The 19,586-nt window shown below is 40.5% G+C and overlaps 1 protein-coding gene across 13 annotated transcripts in view; it reads left to right on the plus strand.

Annotated features, from left to right (window-relative positions):
- Window positions 1-19,586, plus strand: part of sox6 (SRY-box transcription factor 6) — a 126,879-nt gene that overhangs the window by 22,295 nt on the left and 84,998 nt on the right. For 8 of the 13 annotated variants that reach the window (XM_085157881.1, XM_085157865.1, XM_085157949.1 and 5 more), the window contains one exon: window positions 7,084-7,134. The exons of the other annotated variants lie outside the window; for them this stretch is intronic. In XM_085157881.1, the coding sequence (XP_085014007.1) occupies window positions 7,100-7,134 (35 nt within the window). In that variant the 5' untranslated portion in view covers window positions 7,084-7,099. The remainder of the gene's footprint in view (window positions 1-7,083; window positions 7,135-19,586) is intronic. 13 annotated transcript variants of the gene reach the window in all.

A 19,586-nucleotide genomic window follows, 5' to 3' on the forward strand; every position in this document is an offset into this window, starting at 1 on the left:
GTATCAGGTCTATGTTTAAAGCACGTCAGAGTCACAGATCAAGCACTGTATAACTCTGCTTGTAAACCGAAATATCAATTTAAAACTGGTTTACGTGAAATTTTTCAAAGCAATATAGTAAGACCGTTTCTATGAAATGTGGCATTTTGCTTAAAATAACAGAAACACTACAGTTCTTTTTCTGCATCAATATCATATTTAACAACCTTTGTGCAGCTGCTGCTCGTGCACGTTTTCTAATAAAAATGTATCTTAGTTATTAAACAAATAAAGGAGAGGAACTAAGTTTTTATTATTCTTTTCCTCCAAATGTCAGTTGGAGATATCATGGGAGTCATATTAATGTGACTGGAAAGCTCTTCAATAACAGCTTGGAAATGTCGCTATATGAATTCAAAGTTCATGGCCATTTACTATTGTTTAATCACACCATTTCACACCACGCACATGCCTTCTGCTCAGATGAACACGCACCTGCCTACCAGCGATCTATCTCTGTGGCTGCCTGTTAGCATTGTCGAGACAGCCAGGTTGTGCTTTGTATGGCTGTAGATCATCTAATTAATCAGTCAGCGTTATTAGAAGCTCTCAGTACTTGCAGGCACTGTTGCGATATAATAAATAGATTTAATACTAGTGGGAAATAGAATAGATATATTATGAATATTATGTTTTGCATAATCTGGCTGGCTTAATTTACAGATTTTTCTATATATGAAAAAAATAAAAAAGTAAAACCAGCAGACGCTGGGTAAGCTTATCAAAGGCTGGGTTAATTCAAACTGAATGTTTTTAGGACTTACAGCTTGCTCTGCCTTTAAAGGAAGATCCATAATAGTCCCTTTGTTGAAATCATCAAGAAACCACTTATAGTTTTCAATCTTTACACTAGACGCACCATCATAGCTGTCAAAATTTGCAAGCACAAAACGACACAAGCATCTCAGGGTACTTGTGAAAATGCTTGTACTCAGGTCTGGTAGTTAATGAACTGATGCCTGAAGTAAAGAAATAAAGACTCCTCAGTAAAGTGCTCATTGTTAATGGTTATTGAATGCTATTAGGCACCTGTCACTATTTGTTAAAGAGGAAAATGCAACAAGACACCCATGTGGGCAAGCAGTAGTGTCATTGCACTTTTTGAGACATTAATCTGGGTCTTTATGCGATCTTAAAACCTTCGACCTACAGGTTTAATTAAGCTCAAAATACGAGCTGAAGTAATTTAGTTTGGTTGCTTATACAACGTGTTTGATTACTCTCGTGCAAAGTCATTTAAAAAACACTTGAGGGGTATGTTAGACAATCTCTAGTACAGGCCATACACGCTCTCTGTTAAAATGCACCATTTATCCAGTAAGCCGCAGCCGCATGGTCTCACCACTGCTGAGCCCACTATTGATGGCTAGACTGAAGGGGAGGTTGCTGGGAGCCAGTTTGTCAGAAATTAAATAAACAGCACTTCACCACAAAATGAAAATGAACAACCTTTGAATGGTTACTCTCCATCTATTATTTATCAAATGAGCCTCTTCAGTCCACTGACCCTGCAATGATTATGGTCAATATGCTAAACAGAGACTGCTTGACAAAGACTGCCTAACAAAGATTTTAATTCCATCAGCCTCAATTACTTCAGAGAATCCCAGAGTGAATTTGGAAAACAAATTGCTGCACATGTCATTACCTGGCAAGAATGTGTAAAACCTGCTTAACTTTATTTATCTTCCTATATGCTGCATTTAATTAATAGCTCCCACTCTGTATTGCTCGGGGATGACCTCATTTGAAGGGTCTAAACTAACTGTTGGCGATCTGATTATTCTGTTCTGATATTATTATTATTATTTTTATAACGTTTGACAGACTTTATTTCACTCTCGGAAGAATAAAATTCTAATATGGATTTGGCCGCCGTCCTGCCTCTCACAGTCTGTTCCCTTGCACTGTAGGACAGAGTTTCATCTAGTAGCTATTCACGTCAGAAAACAGGACCAAAGAACATGCCATTAATCTCCTTGCTACCCCAGCTGTGGAAAGTAATGCATAACTAAAAGTCCTGTAAAATGAATTAATGATTTCAACCATGAACTTTTCTCCCAAAAAGCCATGAATCGTCTCCAACTGATAATGCACCACGACCCTGGAGTGTGGAATCCCTGTTGCGTTGAGAGTAGCCAGTTAATTGATTCGCAAATTATTTAAACTTTGTGGGGCCCAGGGGAGTGCTAGGCTCTAATGACAGCCCATTTTGAAAGAGCTGAAAAACTCTTCCCAGGCAAGCCGGTATTAAGTTGTAATAGTCGGCTAACAAGTCCAAACTGAGCCCCAAGATGAGATATGTGTAAGTACTGAGCATTAAATCGAGTTAGCTGAATACTCGTTAAATTAGGATGAATCACATCCTCAATTTAAGATATAATTTTATTGCCATTTATTATGTTTTTGCAAGCATTTGTTTTTTTTCCCACCTCCCCCAGTGGCTCTTTTATCTTCTCTTGCATAGCGTACATTATGAAAAGCAGTCTGTTTATGCTTCACATACGAGGCTGAACATTGTTTCCAGAGTCAGCTTACGAAAGCATGTTGTCATCTGTCCATCAGTATGCCAGTCACTGTAGGACAGTGAGCCATTAACCTTCTTTTTAATGGTGAATTTAAGGTGCTGAGGCCTTTACTTGAATTGGACAAGTTGAAATGTTGTCATCTGTATTTTTCCCTATATGCTTCATAATGTGTGGCTATATTTAAAGGAAAATCCGAATGTGAGGAAAAAGTCGACAAAGCTCAATAAAACAAGTGTATTTGTGAGGTTTTTGTTGTGGGAAAGCTTTTATCTAGTTATAACTGTGTATAGCAGGCTCAGCCAGTATCATACACACTTTACGTTCCATTGATTTTAAGTTGGAGTTGTTGGATCGCTGTGTTAATATCAAGGAGCCTCTAATCTCGACCCATTAGCAAGTGCTGTCATTCAGACACACGGTGTCGGCCTGATTTAAATAAAATGAAATGAAGATAGTTGTTTCTGCTCCCTTGGCTTCACTCATTGCCATAAACATATGCTCTGTGCCCCGCTTCTTTCCATCTTATTTATGACTTTAATTTGTTGTGTGGGCTGCGCAAGAAATCAAATTTAATCCAATCCTCCCAGGGACCCTGTCATATAATAACATGGTAATTTCTGTGTATCCTTTTGAAAAATGAGGAAATTAATTCTTCCTGACATGTTCTAATTATTCCAGTGTGAACGGCGGATGGGCTCCCCTCCTCCCCTCCTCCCCTCCTCCCTACCATCAACCCCCCCCCCCCCCCCAGCCCCCTAAGTGTCAGTTGCCGACGGGTGGCGAGGTGCTAATGCTGACCAGCAGCGCGTTTAATTTGAAACATGAGCAGACACCTTTCAACACACCTTCCTAATGTTGGAGTGGCTCACACAAATTAATTCACTACTCATCTGGCAGCTCTGACTGAGGTGTGTGCGCGTGTGTGCATGCGTGTGCACGCCTCTATGCAAGCATGTGTATGTGCATTGTATTTCAGGTGATGTAGGGAGTCACTGGGATACCATTAACATTAGTAAAGGTAACATAGGTTGTATATATGTGTCTGTCTGTGTATGTTTGTGTGCATGCCTCTGGGTCTGGGTGTTGAGTTGACATTGAGATTGCTTGGTCTTTTTCCCCCCTATTTGGATCTCCATCCTCTGAAACCTGTTCTACCTTTTCACATGTTTTGCTGCTCCATTGAGAGTAATGAAAGGCTTATTTAATTAGATCGTCATCAGGCAGCGTTTAATGCATCACTTCAGTTTTCATGAGACACTACTAACAGAGATGCTGAAACAATAACCTCATCTTTAAGGCCAAAAAGCCTTGGCACAACCCACTTATAGGTGTTGTTGGTGCAAAATTACACACCAAAATCAACAATAATCATACTTAAGGACATGAAAAAAACATGCACAATTACAATTGTTTTGACTGCTGTGAAGACTTGGCCTATTTAAGCCCACTTCCTAGAGAAGAAATGTGTCTCTGCTCTAATTATGTACGGTATCGAAGCTGCGGAGACAAGAGCCCAAAAAATAAACAAAATTTGCTGAACTTTGGATTTGGGTTAAAAACCACAGAACTGTAATTGATTTGGTGTGTGTTGTCTCCGGGTTAGAGAACACAGGGCTCGTAGCTGTGGCGTCATGGTCGAAGAGAAGAGAACATGGCTTTGTGAGCTGTGGGTGGGTCCTTCTGTGACTCAGAGCAGGGAGAGGTGTCAACATGGCCGCCTGGCCCACAGGGATTAAAGTGCCTCCCCCTCCCCACACCCTGCAGGGTTAATCACTGCCATTTTGGATCCATGCAGAGGGAGCAAATACACTCTCCATCACTGTGGAACAACTGAGACACAAGCAACCAGTTAGGCTGCCACTGTGGGTAGATGTACTTTATAAGCTTCTTTCCACTCAGTACAATAGAGTGTTTTGAGCTCTGGTTTACTTGTCTTAAAAGGGTTGGAGTTCCTGGATCAGCGCATGCTCTTGCTATCCATTCTCATTGGGGTTTATTCAAAGGATATACCAAATAACCTGGGATGTAGTTACTCTTTGGATCTGTGCAGCCAACTTCTGTGTCTCGCTGTGCACCCTGCACTATGTGAGCCTGTTAATGACTGAAGACTGAGAGTTCTGTCTCATGCCAAGACCCACATTGCTGCTGGCGGTGCATTAAATCAGCAGTCAATTTGACTGGAAGTTTGAAATCTGGGCTAGGTTAAGGGGATGTGCCGAAGCCGTGTTAATAGCTAGCTTGTTGTCCATATGGTACTGCTTTAATAGAGCACATTTGTTGCAGATGGTGGGAGACTTGGTTAGGCAGAGGCAGCTTTTGGCAGAGGCTCATTCTTCGAAAGGGCTGCCGCACTGCTCAGACTGGGCCAGGCCAACTTAGTGATGTCTATCCTCCCTGCTTCTTTCTCACCAAAAAGCCTGCCCTTGAATTGCAGCCTAGCTTTAATTTAAAGACTTTTTTATTCTGCATTCAGACAAGAGCAAAGACAATATAACTCAGTCACTTTTTCCTTAGTTTTTTCATTTTTCTCTCCAAACCGCACCTTTACTTCCATAGCCTAAGCTCAGTTGTGTGCTGACCACAATGGGACTGCAGACAGCAGGCACAGCTGAGGAAACACAAGCATGTTGAGTAAAACAGCAAGGGTTATGGAATACAACCAACGACAAAGATAGAAACTGAGCACAGCCTTATCTATTCAATTTTCACCCCAACTATTTTTAGAAGTCAGCGGAAGGATTAAGGTGTCAGTAAAACACATAGACTCAGTGACAAGTGGAAAAAAAAAAGACAGTGCTCTTTAATCTAATTCTCATCCTGGCTTGTTTCAGATTTCTAAACCTGTTGTGTAGGTTTTTAAAAACAAACAAACAAACAAACTATTTATACATGTATTAGAGTTTGTTTGTGTTCACTGTGCTTCACAGTGAATTCATATTTGAATTGGTAATTGTTTTAGTTTTTGTGTGCCTGCCTGCAGTCTATGTGTGCTTTTTGCACTCAGAGAAGTGAGGAGACACGCTTGATCTGCTCTGCACTGTTTGACAGTTGTTTTCTCACGTTGTCACTGGCTTGGTGTGCTCTGGCGTGGTGATGGTATTATGTGCACTGGGCCCAGCTGAGTGCAGAAAAGAGCAGAGCAGCAGCGCCCCTGGCTATGCCACTCCCGCCTCCCCAGACACCTTATTGTGAGAAAAGTCTCGGCTGAGCCCTCTGGGCCTTGTGGATCCACTGCCTTGCTAAGTGCTGGCCAGACTGAAAGGCACAGTGTCCTTGGGCCCAGCTCATTCTTTCCATTCTCTCAGAGGCTTTGTCTCATAAGCCAAGAGAGCAAGGGGAGAAAATGCCAAATTACACCCATGTCACTAAAACTTAAGGTGTTTAAGGGCTGAGATGTCATTCGCTGTAGAGTTTTGTGTTATTCATGATGATGAGGGAGTGCTATAGGAGGATAACTTCAGAAAGGAGTATTTTTCTTTCCAATGGTGTTAAAAAGTAGTGATTTTCACAACAGGAATTTCGGTATGAAGTCTTTACGGCCCTTGAATTTAAAAGATATCAAAATGAATAAAAGGACAGTGGAGAAATAAAGCGTTGAAGTGAAACGGCCTATTATAATGCCGAAAATATTCCTGCAAGATATCCTCCCCATATTTTCAGAGGCTGAAACATCTTTACTGGGCTTGTGAGATCAGAGAGACGTTTAATTTTCAACCACGGATAAAAGTTCCACTGACAAATCTGTTCCTTGACATTTCTGCCTGTTTTTCCCACTTAAAGCGAAGCACATGGAATTCCTAATCAATTTTCAGCCAATCTTAACACAATAAAAGCACATATTATATACAGGCCAATAACACAGGATAATGGAAACCTGTTGTAAGTCAATTTTAAACATGTGTCTTCAGTATTTTTGTGGGTAAAGCTTCTGAACGACCCCTGCAAGCGGTGACATCATGACCACATCCTTTTGCCTCATTGGCGCTGCGAATCCCAGCTCGGGTCCCCTTGCGGCCGGGCTCCCAGAAGCCACAGCACCCTCGCTACACATGGGCTGCAGCTGGACCACCGCTGGCTACTCTGAACAGGCTAGGGCTGCTCTGGGATCTGCGGTTACACTGCTGGATGTACATGCGTATATCTGCACACAGCAGTGGAAACAGTCTGTATAGAGATCAGTAGGCAGAGTTTATTTGATGCAAACATATCATCAGGCTCTCAGTGCAAAGCGATGTTGTATGCAAATCCACTCCCTGGATGGAAAGAGGTATAATTAATGATGTCAGATCATAAAAAGACAGGATGGATTCCGAGTCATATTTCTGCTTTAATTAAAGACATAAGATCTCATATGAGGAAGATGTATGATCTCTGTGTTTTCTTTCTTTCTTTCCTTCCTTCTTTTCTCCCTTCCTCCTCCTCCTTCTTTTTCTTCTTCTTCTTGTTTTTTTTTTTTTTTTGTTTAATTATTACTCATTTCATAGTGAAAATGGTTCTCTGTGATTTCTCCTGCCAGAACCCCACACGCTGACATGGAGGGCTTTCTTCGTAGCAGCTTTTTACTGAGGTTAGTTTCATTTCCGTTATTGCCATTTAGGATCATAGGTCGGGCATGGGTGGTAGCGGGCTAACAGGGGTTAAACTCTCTGACACATGTTAGCTTTAGACTTTGTCCCGTGTGTGCGTGCACATGTCTGTGTGTGCGCATGTGTCTGTATATTTGAACATTGTCAAACACGGATTCTGACATATTTACCCAACCTGTTTGTTATGATTGTGCTCGTGTAGTGTGTGGCTGAGTAGCATGCTCACCCCGATAGCCTTAAGTCAGACTGAAAGCACACATCAACAGCTTGAGGGACACATGAGCTGGCCTTAACCCCACCCCCACCCTCTCCCTCCTTCCTCTCTGTATCACAGCTTAAAAAAAACTGCAGGTCAGGGTTTCTGTCTTTAAGCTGCATGCCTTTGTCTGACCACTTTCTCTCTCTGCCTCTCCGTCTCTCCCCTACTAACCACCCCTAATCGGGGATGTTGGGGTTACTGGGGTGAGGCAGTCGCTGGGATATTGTTCTTGTGATGTACTGTTGTTTCCTGTCGTGCTCTGTGTTTGTATTCAGCGTGACATAAAGATTTACATTTTTGTCTTTACCCTTCCTGTGATTCTAATTAAAAATTTGTGCTGTCATTACACACAGAGGAAGTAAATAAGAGAGCTTATTTACCATTGGCTCCTTTCCTAGTCAACCACCTTCTCTAGGCTCCAGCGTTGCTCCCTAATTAGGGTTGGCTCATTAAAAGCCACAGCAGCAGCATCTGCCTTTCAAAGCTGCTGTCAGCCAAACTTTACTAAAGCTAATGAATCCTCTTTGATTTCTTTTTCAAAAGGTCACTTATTTGATTAAATTAACAGCATTTTTTTCCTCAGAACTGTTGGGGGCATTTTAAAAAGAAAGGACAATTTGATACCATTACTCTCGCTAGTCAAAATGTCCTTCAGGAATTCAATAGGAACATTTCTCATGTATTTAAATGTTTTTTATTTATCTTTAGCATTCAATGAGCTTGAGTCCCACATTTATACACCTAAGAAAGAAGCAAGCTGATTTCAGAGCTTTCAGACAACTGAAATTTGGTCCAAACCTATTTTGCAAAGTCATACTATATAAGATGTTTTCTTATTTTATTATATTATACAAGGGTTTAAAAAAATGCATCTCTAACTGTAAACCAAAACTCACAAAAAGTGCAAATACTTTACCTATATATTTTTTATTTTTATGAATTCCTCATATAGTTTCTGTTCACTAAACAAATAAAATAAGTAATGCAAAAAATGTACAGTTACTGTTTTATCTTTCAGGGCATGGAACCAATTTATCTGGTGTGGTATATCTACTATGGTTTGACAGGAGTTATTCAGGCATACAGCATGTTAAATTTTTGAAAGCATGTTGCCATTGCTCATTTCCATGTTTTTTTTTTTTTTTGTCTTTTTTCTGAGTAATGCTACAAAGTGGACGACACCATTTAACTCTCAGCACCTGTCAAAACCAATCTGCTGGAAAAATAAGTGTACTAAAGATGAACTGCATTTAGTAGGATGCGGGATAAAGAAATAGTTCTTAAAGCGATCCTTACATATACCAGTTTTACAAAAATTAGAAGGCAAATACTGGAACATGACCTTTGACCTTGGCTGCTTTTCAACAATTTCCTTTTGTTCTCACAGTCGAGAGAAAACACTGCAATTATTTTAAGTAAACACACTATTGCACTGCTAATCCACATCCTTCTGTCAATGTCTGTTTTAATTAAAGGAGAAGCAGCAGCAGAAAGATATCACGCACACTGGCTGGAGATTGGGAGGCCTTAACAATCAGGCCAAGATTAAAGGCAGGCTTTGCTTCAGGGTTAGCCCTTTTGCTTTGATAAAGACTTGTGTCCTGGAGTGGGCTTTGGGGTGGGGGCAGGGGTGAAAAGGGAGAAAAGGATGCAAACAGGGGCGGATGGATGTGGCAGTTAGGCATTCCTCTGGTGTACAATCCCAGTGTCTTTTCTCAAACAACAGAATTAGGTCAAAGGGAGCTTTCTGAACAAATTCAGACATATCTACTCCTATATGCATTTGTTATTGACTTTTTATAGTGTACTCCATATCACCAAAGCATACCAGATGTGCCTTTCATTACTGTAATGAATCACAAGTTTGCTTTTGAGTCACACATACAGAGAGTTCTTAGCTGTAAAAGTATCCACTTTCATTTTTGACAACTGCTGCTTCCTAATGGCATCTGATACACAGCCGTCGTGAAAAATACATCAAACTCCAACAGAAAGCCCCTTATTTACCCCACAGCTCAAAGACTCTCCATTGTATAATGGCAATAATTGTGCGTTTCAAATTCTCGGTAGTTGTAAAAACGAATGCAAAAAATTACAGCGCCCGATGTACACGGTGTCTTTAATGGACAATTGTTTGGTTTTTTTGCATTACCGTAAGCCTCCCTTGTCGAAGAGAAGGTGCGTTTTCACCTCAGATCAATTTTTTATATGTTTATGAAAGATGTTGAACAGGTTTTTGTCTGCGTAGTCACATAGGCTGGGAAAATGAGAGCAAGTGTGAGAGAGAAAGGGGAAGGAAGAAAGACTGAATACAGACATACGAAGTGAGTGAGAGAGAAGCATAAGGGTAGAGTGAGGGAGAGAGATGTCTTCAGTTTCTGTCTACTCCCAGTGGGCAGGACCTCCCCCTACATTTCTGCCATTATTTGATGTAATGAAAGGAGAAAGTGTGTAACACTGAGATTGTTAATTAATTTAGTCTAACAAGATGAAGATAAATGAAACCCACTGAAGGTTGACTGGGCTAAGGGGCCCACTTAGCATTCCTCCTGCCCTCGAGCTCTGTCTCTCTCACTCCTTTACAATGGAGCACAGCTAATAGCTATAGCACTGTGTTTGCACAACCCCACTGAGCTCCAACCCAGCAAGTTTCAATGTAGAACTTTTTGGTGAAATATTTAATTCTGCAGCCTTTCTTTGTCGTTGTCTCCGCTCCAGGATATTTTGAATTCCAAAAATGTAGCTGATTCGATTGGTAATGCAGTTAGTTTTAGTGGCCAGATATGTGATTATCTAATTGAGTCATCTCGAAATGCGAGATAAGGCTCAGTTGACAGTTGCTATTAAACTACAAAGGCTTTTTAAAAAATAAGTGTATAGCAGTGCTTGTCAAATATGTCTTAATAGTCACACCTTTGATTATTTACTAACGGTTATGTGTTTTGGAGGTTGTATTAGTGGCGCTTCTCCACCGCAACTCTGTGGCCTCTTCACATGAGCCTGTGTCACTCTGAGCTTTCCCCCATATGAATGAGTGAGTCTTCTTCAAATGTAGCCCGGGGACTATTTGAGCAGAAAGCAGAAAGGACATTTTTCTACAAAGCCAGATGGTTGTCTTCATCCACAGTCCAAGCAAATCAGCAGTCTATCGAGCTCCTGCCTCTGCGGACACTTTGTACAGGATCTTCATGGCAGCACAGACCAATCATTATGGCGCCCATTCTTTGCTCCCTTAGTTCTCAAGTCATCCACAATGGGTAGTTGATTGTATGGAAAACACCAGAACAATTATGTCCTCTGTTTTGGTGGCAGGGCAGCGTTTTAAAGTGCAATCCTCAATAATGGCCTCATTATTGTTATTCTTAGAGCAGGCCTCAGGAGACAGAAGTAGCTGCTTGTAGTACGTCATTATTTCGTAAATTTCGATTAGCTCATCATGCTGTCTCCTGGCAAACAGAATCATAGCTAATTAAAAGTGAGTGAGCACTCTTGCCTGTAACTTAAAAGGTAGCACTCGATAGGCTGTTAATATGAAAGAAATGTTAAAAAAAAAAAGGAGGATTAGAGCTGTTACCCTGGTAACTCCAACTTCCATCTGCGAGGGAACAATGAACTTGTGTTCCTCCACCACCTATGCTTGAAAAACAGAAAGCGAGGAAGTGAGTGTACTGAAAGGACAAGACCCTTTTTAAAAAACAAAAGTGGGATCCAGGTCTAATAGGCTTTTTGGTGTGGGCTGGCTAGTTGAGATCCCCAGAGCATAGAGGAGCTAAAAAAATAAATAAAATATATATATATATATATATATATATATATATATATATATATATATATATATATGTATATGTATATATATATGTATATATATATGTATATGTATATATATATGTATATATATATGTATATGTATATATATATGTATATATATATGTATATGTATATATATATATATGTATATGTATATGTATATATATATATATGTATATGTATATATATATATATATATATATATATATATATATATATATATGTGTATATATATATATGTATATATATATATATATGTGTATATATATATATGTATGTGTATATATATATATATATATATATGTGTATATATGTGTGTATAATTTTTTTTCTAAAAAAGGTCAATGACCAGCGAACGTTGTTGGAGGATTGAAACAAAGACTCATGTTTGGCCATTTTGGGGCTAGTAAAGGAAAATTAGATTTTCCGTAATATGACACAACCAAAAATGTAAACATGTCCTCAGCTGGTTAAAAATAACCTTTTTATTTTTATTTTTGCAGTTCCACTGCTTTCTTACACCAAAAAACAGCTTTTGCATGCAAAACGATGACATGAAACACCTTAAGAAAAAAAAAAAGAAAATATACTTTTAATACTATAATGTCAATGATTTAATTAAAGACTTGAAAGTGACTGGATGGTGATTAAAATGATTGCTTTTCTGTGAGTACAATTTTTTTATTATATTCTCTTAATTTTGAGCTAACACATATTTCTTGTGCAGTACGAGGAAAAAGGCCTCATAGCTAAGAGCTACTAAAGAGCTGCTACAGTGAAAAGGAAAACTCCTGCTCTCAAACACTGCTGAGTTATAATGATCCATGACTATGGAGGAACACTGCGCGTTTCTCTTTGAGTTTTATGTCCCTTATTACAGCTGCAATACGTCTGCTCACATTAAGCTAATTTATGGCTGAGGCCAGTGTAACAGCAGTATAGGTTAATGAATTTGGCATTACTAATTAAATGTTATTGAGGGATGAATATGAATCCTGTGGTTTGGACAGACAGCTGAGAAAGGGGGAGGAGGGGAGAACGAGACAGAGGACTTTCCTGCACTGTCTCGTTTCCTCACAACAAGTGAAATACGAGAGGTGAAGGTGGAGACGGCGCCGTGTTTGAGGTGAAATGGAAGACATCTTTATTTCATTACAATGCCACGCCGAAATCCTTTCTCTGATTAGACGCGCCCAAAAAGAAAATTGTTTATAGGCTCACAAAGTCTAATTTTCTAGAAAGGAAAGGATACTTCCAAGCAATGCAAAAGTAATAAGCAACACACAAGTCAGACAGAAAATAAATACAGTAATGCAAAATCAAGAACAAGTAATATGTAAGGCATTACTTTTTTGATATTGACCCAGACAAGGATTGTAAATATCTATATGGATGGTTTAATTCTAATTTTTCCTGCCACTCTTATTCTCCCTCTGTTTCACTCTTACTAGCGCCTCTACACTCCATGTCTGACATACTCTCCCTGAGAGCTAAACCTTTCAATTTAGATTTCAATTATCATGTTAGTTTTGTGATTAGACTTTAGTCCTCCAGGAATCAGACCTCTCTGCTCCTCTCTATTCCACTCTATTCCACTTCCCCTGCAATCACATCCCATCTGATGAATTGCGCATATAATTACGGAAGTTATTGAATATGCAGATCACTGCTGACTCTTGGTGTGCAGTTCATAATGCATCAACTCTAACTGTATCAAACAAGGGTCTCTGATAAAGACCCACTCTGATAATGAGAGAGGGCCAATGTACGCTATTAGTCAGAGACAACAGACCCCACAAAGGCTGAGACTCGATTAACAGAACAGAGACACGCTGCAATCTGTATGCCCGCTAAAACGGGCTCCGGGAGCAGCCGGCTCCACCATTGCACCAGTGCACAAGGTGTTTATGAATCAACCAAAATGAGGTATTTCCCCCATGTTACAGTATGTTGCTACCATGGTGTAGCATGCCGTCCAGTGATGCAATCCCTTAGAGGTTTTCAAGAGAGTGGAGCGAAGCACTTTACAGGCACACCCACAGACAGGGAATGTGGGAAATGTTTAAACTTTTGATAGCTTTTAGAGAGCTCTCCTAAACCCTGGCTTGTAAGTGAAAAGAAAAGGGTCTTGTGCTATTTTTTTCTTTTCTTTTCTTTTCTTTCTTTCTTTTTTTTTTTTTTTTGCATTATGCATTTTGCTGTCAAAATCCAGTAGATTTGCAACTCCTCAACAGGTCCAAAAAAGCCCTCATTTTTTCCACATAAAGCCAGTCTTTAGCTTAAGCTGTACACACAATTGAGAATACAGGGAAGGGGGAGAAACCAGGGCCTGTATTTTTAGCTTAGCGCTATAGTGATGTGGCTTCCATTTATAGCGGATATGCCTCATATGCCTGATGCCGGGTGATTGCCCTGCTGACACCACAGAGCGAGAGTTTAAAGAGTGTACACTGGCTGCACAACACAATCTCCGTTACATGCTAACAGAATAAGGAGAAGCACAACCCATCATGCAGTATGCCCAATGACACATTTTTATTAACACGGTGTTAAAAATAAGTAAATAAGATGTGTTAGTCAAATTTGGTCACATTATGTATCTAGACTGACCAAAACTTGTGTCGCTAATTGTCCCCAAAAAAACCCCAACCTTAAAATGTTCATAATTTTTCACATTGTCATGTTCTTTATGCAAAAGATCCCTCCCCCCCTTTTTAAAAAAAAAAAATTAGATTGCACACTTGTTTCCTTTAATGCCAGTTCACCTTGGCTACATGCACCTGACACCACTTGTTGGTAAAGAGGAGTCAAGAGGCACATTTTACTCACTATATTTGGTTTACTCGAAAGAAGTGCGTGTTTGTAATTTTCCTTTTAAATATGTTCACAGCTATTTAACTGGGAATCTTTAAATTATCTTTAAAGAGAACTAAAACAAAAACATCACCCATCTGCCATGCTGAAACATTTTCCTGTGCCCCGAGTTTATGGTGGCAGGCATGGATCTTCACTGCTATGGATGTCTGTGGTAATTAAGAGTAAGAGCGGGGTTTTAGTACATGGCCCCATGTTATATTTTTAGGTTAATAGGATTGAACATGTTTACACCAACTGGTATATTAAGAAAAGGTCAAAAAAGGTGGCTTAACTATCTTAAAGGGGATTACATAGGCATTCAAATAGGATATCAGTAGGTGACTAATTGGCTGAGACACTAACAGCAGAAACAGAACTTTTGGACAATGCTTGTGTTCAGTGTGAAATGCCTTAGTTGTCTGTAAAATGAAAAGGGGAGAATGGTTTACAGAAGTGGCCAAGATTTGACTGCACTTTACTGCAAAGAGTGTGTTGCAAGTGCAACGACCTTTGTCAGGTTCCAGCTATTGTTTGCAGACTGGTTACACACTCTACAGGCTGTGAAAGACACATCTGCTACCTTTAGCTCAGCAGAAAGCAGGCAGTCAGTCAGGGCTGTGTGTATGCATGTGTGTGTGTGGATGGGGTCCTCCGCGACCCCAACGAGCAGCTGAGCTACGTCCTTATCCTCTTATCAAATATTTGTCTGTCCTTCACTCTTTATTTGCCTTGTTTGCTTTGTTTATTGAAATTTATCTCAGACAGATTGATAACATTTCCCGAAAGTTTGCAACATATTTTCTGTGTTTGCACTTTGTGTGTTTCTGTGTGCAAATTATACATATTTATCGTGTATTGTACTTGAGACTTTGTTCATGCCTATCTGACAATGACATGGATATTTCCCCCCTCCTGTTATTTAAGTCATTTAAGTTTGTGAAGTCACGGTAGGAAGTTTGGTTTGATACAGCAGCACACTAAAACTGGATCAGCTTTACAGAAAAAGCTTAACATAATACACGAACCCATATTTGTTTTATGTAGTTTTGACTGATTTCCTGACTGAGATCCAGAGGGTGATCATAAATGATTTTGGACAAAGGGCCTCTTTGTGTGAATGGGGGCCCAGTTGAAATGGAGGAGTAGTTTGAGATTACTAGATTATTTCCTACTAGCCCACTGAGTGAGGCGAGGCAAGCTGCAGCCCTGCACCGTGCTGTGCTGAGGCTGAGTATAATGAGTGTGGTGGCAGGGAACCACAACAGAGCCGGGGCACAGGCTGCCTGGGAACCAGAGGCCCATGGCCCACAGCCAAACAAACACGCACACACAAATCCTGCTGCACACTTGTGGCTTTTTAAGAAAGCAATTTAGTTAATGATTTCATTTTGGAACTCTGTCATGATGCATGTGTCTTCTGAGCAAGCCAGCAAAAGAATTAAGGAGAAGCTAATGCAGAGGAAAGAGTATTAGTAAACACAAGCTACCCCCCTTTACAACCGCAGAGAGAAATAACATACAACCAAGTGTAATGTGGCATTTTGCTGTGAACACAGCAAAAAAATCCCATGGGTAATAGACTGTGGTAGGTGTAGTGCTCGTGGCTCCCACACCGTTTTTGCATCGCTCTGGACAAATGCAACGAAGAGCTGAAGCACAATGCGAGTGGTCAGACACATGGTTAGCAGCAGGCCCGTTTAAACATTTTGTGTTTCAGTCAGCATCTAATTCACTACAGCACCCGCTTCCATGGAGTGGAAATACAGCACATTTTCCTGTTCAACCATGTCTGTCAGCTCTCTGATTTTATTAGGGCTGTGTTTCACATTCATTTACTCAGGTTTTCTCTGTGCCGCCCCATGAATGAAACCATTTTAGCATTGCTAAAACAGCAGCTTGTACATGTCTTCTGTGAACCAAATTTTTGGGCAATTACTCAGATCAGTGGCTGAGGTTTCGGCTTTTGCCCTTCAGATCTCATTTTTTCCTCCATCCTCTCTCCTTTTTTTCTGTATTAGCTGTCAATCACGTGTGGTAACTTTTAACCACCTCCAAACAGAGCTGGGTGCCAGCCATTCATTTAGCCCTTCACTTTTTCTTCACATCCAACCTGTCAGAATGACACACACTGTTGACCATGCTTTCTATTCAGCACTGGCAAATTAATTGGTTTCAGAGGTTTAAATCAGCAATCAATGTCAGTTTCCCAACATAATAAGCCTTAATCATAAATCTTTGAGGTGTGGCTTGCCTGACCCCTATTCATCATGGCTCAGCTAGATGGCCTCATCTGGGTGGAGCAAATGAACTACCCCTGTTTTGATTTTCCAATTGACATGTCACATGAAACATGGCTAGTCTCTGTCCTCCCTGGTTCTACCCCAGCCGTTTTTCTAACAGTCCTTTAAAAACACACGAACACGCACGCACGCACGCACGCACGCACGCACGCACGCACGCACGCACACACACACACACACACACACACACACACACACACACACGGTCCCAAAGACAAAGGAGGAAGAGAAACCCCTTTCCCTTGAGCAACAGTTCTCAATGAAAGCCATTAATTTATTCAGAAAGAGAAAAAGAATCGAGGGAAAGAAAAAAAAAGCCAAAGAAGTACAAGTAGGTCTAACTGCAGATAATAAGCTGTTTTCCTCCCATCCCCTTGAATATGAATAGGACGGCTTAATTCCTACAGTGTTAAAGGCAATTTCCTTACTTATCCCACCGAGGATCACAAATCCAGTTAAAAGCAAGATTGTTTTTCTTTCTGTAGAAAACAAAAAACTAGCTCATTTTTTGATCAGAACTTGTAATGTACAGGTATATATTAGGGAAGTTAAAGGAACAAGAATAGAGACTGAGAATGTGGGGTACTGTGTGTTGACAATCCATATGCCAACCAACAGCAGTTGTAGCAAACCTGCTGCTGTTTCACTTTGGCACTTCACTTGCCTGTGATGTCCTCGTGATGGCGAGACCTGTGTTTCCTGCTGTGCAGCACCGCTTCCCCTCTAGTTTCATAAATCAGCCACAGTCACCAATTTTTCATTGGTTTTCCCGCTCCCCGTAAAATTGCTCCATTATAATTAGCTGATGTCCACATTGTGGCATGGATGCTTTTGCTCAAGACTTCCTTTGTTCTTTCAAACTTCTCCTCCCTTTTGAGATTTCCAGGCTCCCTTTAGACTTATTTTTCTTCTCTTTGGCGAGTTGGGATACATCCCTCTACTTCTGTTTGGCACACCGCACAAGCTCTTCCACTCACTATTCTGGCAGCTATGAGAGATGTTACACTGGTTTTGTTGAAGTGCATTCTCTAGTGCACAGAAGAAGTTATCTTTATAAATAACAAAATGGACATGGGCTGAATAGTGCTTTGTTTAATGTTTTACAAAAAGAGGCCCACTCTATATTTCATCTGTCACTATTGCTTTTCTTTCCTTAAACAATGCTCAATTGTTTTCCATTAAAAAAAAAAAAATCAGGTTCCATGAACAGAAGAATTCTGTATTATTATGTTCCTGCCAAATTCCAATCTCTGTTTTCCTTCTCCTGTTCACAAAGGGCTCATAACTTACTGCGAACTATTAGGCAAGCCACAAAGCTTCACTGTTGCTCAGCAAATAAGGCCGTGTTCCTTGAGTTGTTGTGAAGTTTGCTAAGTGTAGCAGCAGCACCAGAAGGCTCTTTGGAAAATCCATCAAAGTAGGTCCAGAAAAACAAGAAATGTGATTACTAAAAAAATAAATAAATAAAGAGCATCTTCTGGAGTGTGTATTTCCCTAAACGGTTGATTCATATGATTCTCTGCACCGCTCCTCTAGTGGATATATTTTGCTATGGTGTGAGTCCAGAGAAAAGGCCAGTGGTGAATTTTTTTTTTGGATGGCCATCCTTCAATTGTGAGGGCATACGCATGAGTGAACTTGTGTGTATCCTGGGGAACCGAGAGGCTGTTATGCCATCCAGCTCTGAGATTGTGTCCTGGGATCAGGAAAAGGGCCAATGGCACAGAGGACCAAAAGAGGAAGAGAAGGAGGAGGTGGTAAAGGAGGGATTCAGTGCGTGAGTGCTCATCGACCCTTCCCGAGTAGACAGACAGGGACACTTGAGCACTCTTACACCTGCATCTGCCTTTGCCTAGCGTGGGGGGCAAGGACACCAACCACGCCGTCATAGCAGCTGCACAAGTGTTTAAAGTGAGATACAAGACAGTTCCTCTTGCGGCATATTATTGCAAATAATTTACCCTGCAAAGTAATTATCAATGCTCTGCTCAATATGTAAAGTGCGCACTTCAGGTGGCTTGCTTAATTTGCTCTGGGTGGCTATCATTTGAGCGTGGATTTTTAGCTGCGGTAACTGTGGCAGTTTCTAATAGAGAAGGCATTAGGAGAGAAAGTGAAGTGAGGATGAAGTGGCGCCGTAATTGAGTTGACTTTTTGCAGGGGAAGGTCAACAATAATGGAGGAACAATTTAAACAATTCATTTAGACAAGTCTCCAGTCTCTGTACAGTAGGTTACCTAGTCGGGAAAAATCTCTATTTTCCCAACCATTTGCTATATTTTAACACTCTTACCTGTAATTGCTCAGATGCCTGAGACAAAGATGTGTCACTGATTCAAACTGACTTGTAAAAAGCAGCTGTCTTTTAGGGAATGACCTTTTTTAAAAAATAAAAAATAAAAACTCCACAGGAATTGCACAATAACATGTGTACGCACATTCTGTGTATGCAGGGGTTTGCCCGCATGTCGATGTGCAAGGCAAGTGTGTGAAAAGCAAGCTCACTGTGCACGGTATACAGCCCGTATTATGAGTTGATTATGTATCCAGGAACCTGGCTGCTGCACAGCATGGCACAATCACAATGGAGGGTGATAATTTAATTGTGCTAAACGGTGGAATCCATGTCAATGCTCCTCCAGCTGGGAGCTGTCAGGTAGTAATATCTCATTATGGCAGGTGAAGAACCCAGAGGAACCCTACCATGACACCTGTTAGAACAGGAGGAACCCCTGAAGGGAAATACACAGATGATTTTCTCTCTCTCTCTCACTGGCCCTCCACGGCTCCCACGCACACGTTCACACACACTAAGCTTCCACACTATTATCTACTATCTACCCAACTTCATTTAAGATACTAACCCTATGTTTTGATTTATTATTAGCTGCACATAATGTGTAGTGCACAGTTAATAGAGCACAATATACTAACAGTGTGCTAGAGGGAAATAGTCATAGGCCTTTTGTTAATTGCATTATTGGAATATTAGAAAGTGAGAAAACTATTTGAATGAGCACATGTTGGGCAAATGTACACACTGATAGACCACAAAGGAACCTCTTTATCTGTAATTGTTTGCTGTTCCATCCCGTTTAAGATATCCCTCGATTTTTTAAATAATTTCTTAGTTTTTCTCTCCTCGTTCCACTGAAAACACACGTAAGAGGAGTCTAATCTCCTCCTCATCTCTGGGACTCATGATCAAAAC

The sequence above is a fragment of the Neolamprologus multifasciatus genome, chromosome 1 (genome assembly GCF_963576455.1).
Source record: "Neolamprologus multifasciatus chromosome 1, fNeoMul1.2, whole genome shotgun sequence".
Lineage (NCBI taxonomy): Eukaryota > Metazoa > Chordata > Actinopteri > Cichliformes > Cichlidae > Neolamprologus > Neolamprologus multifasciatus.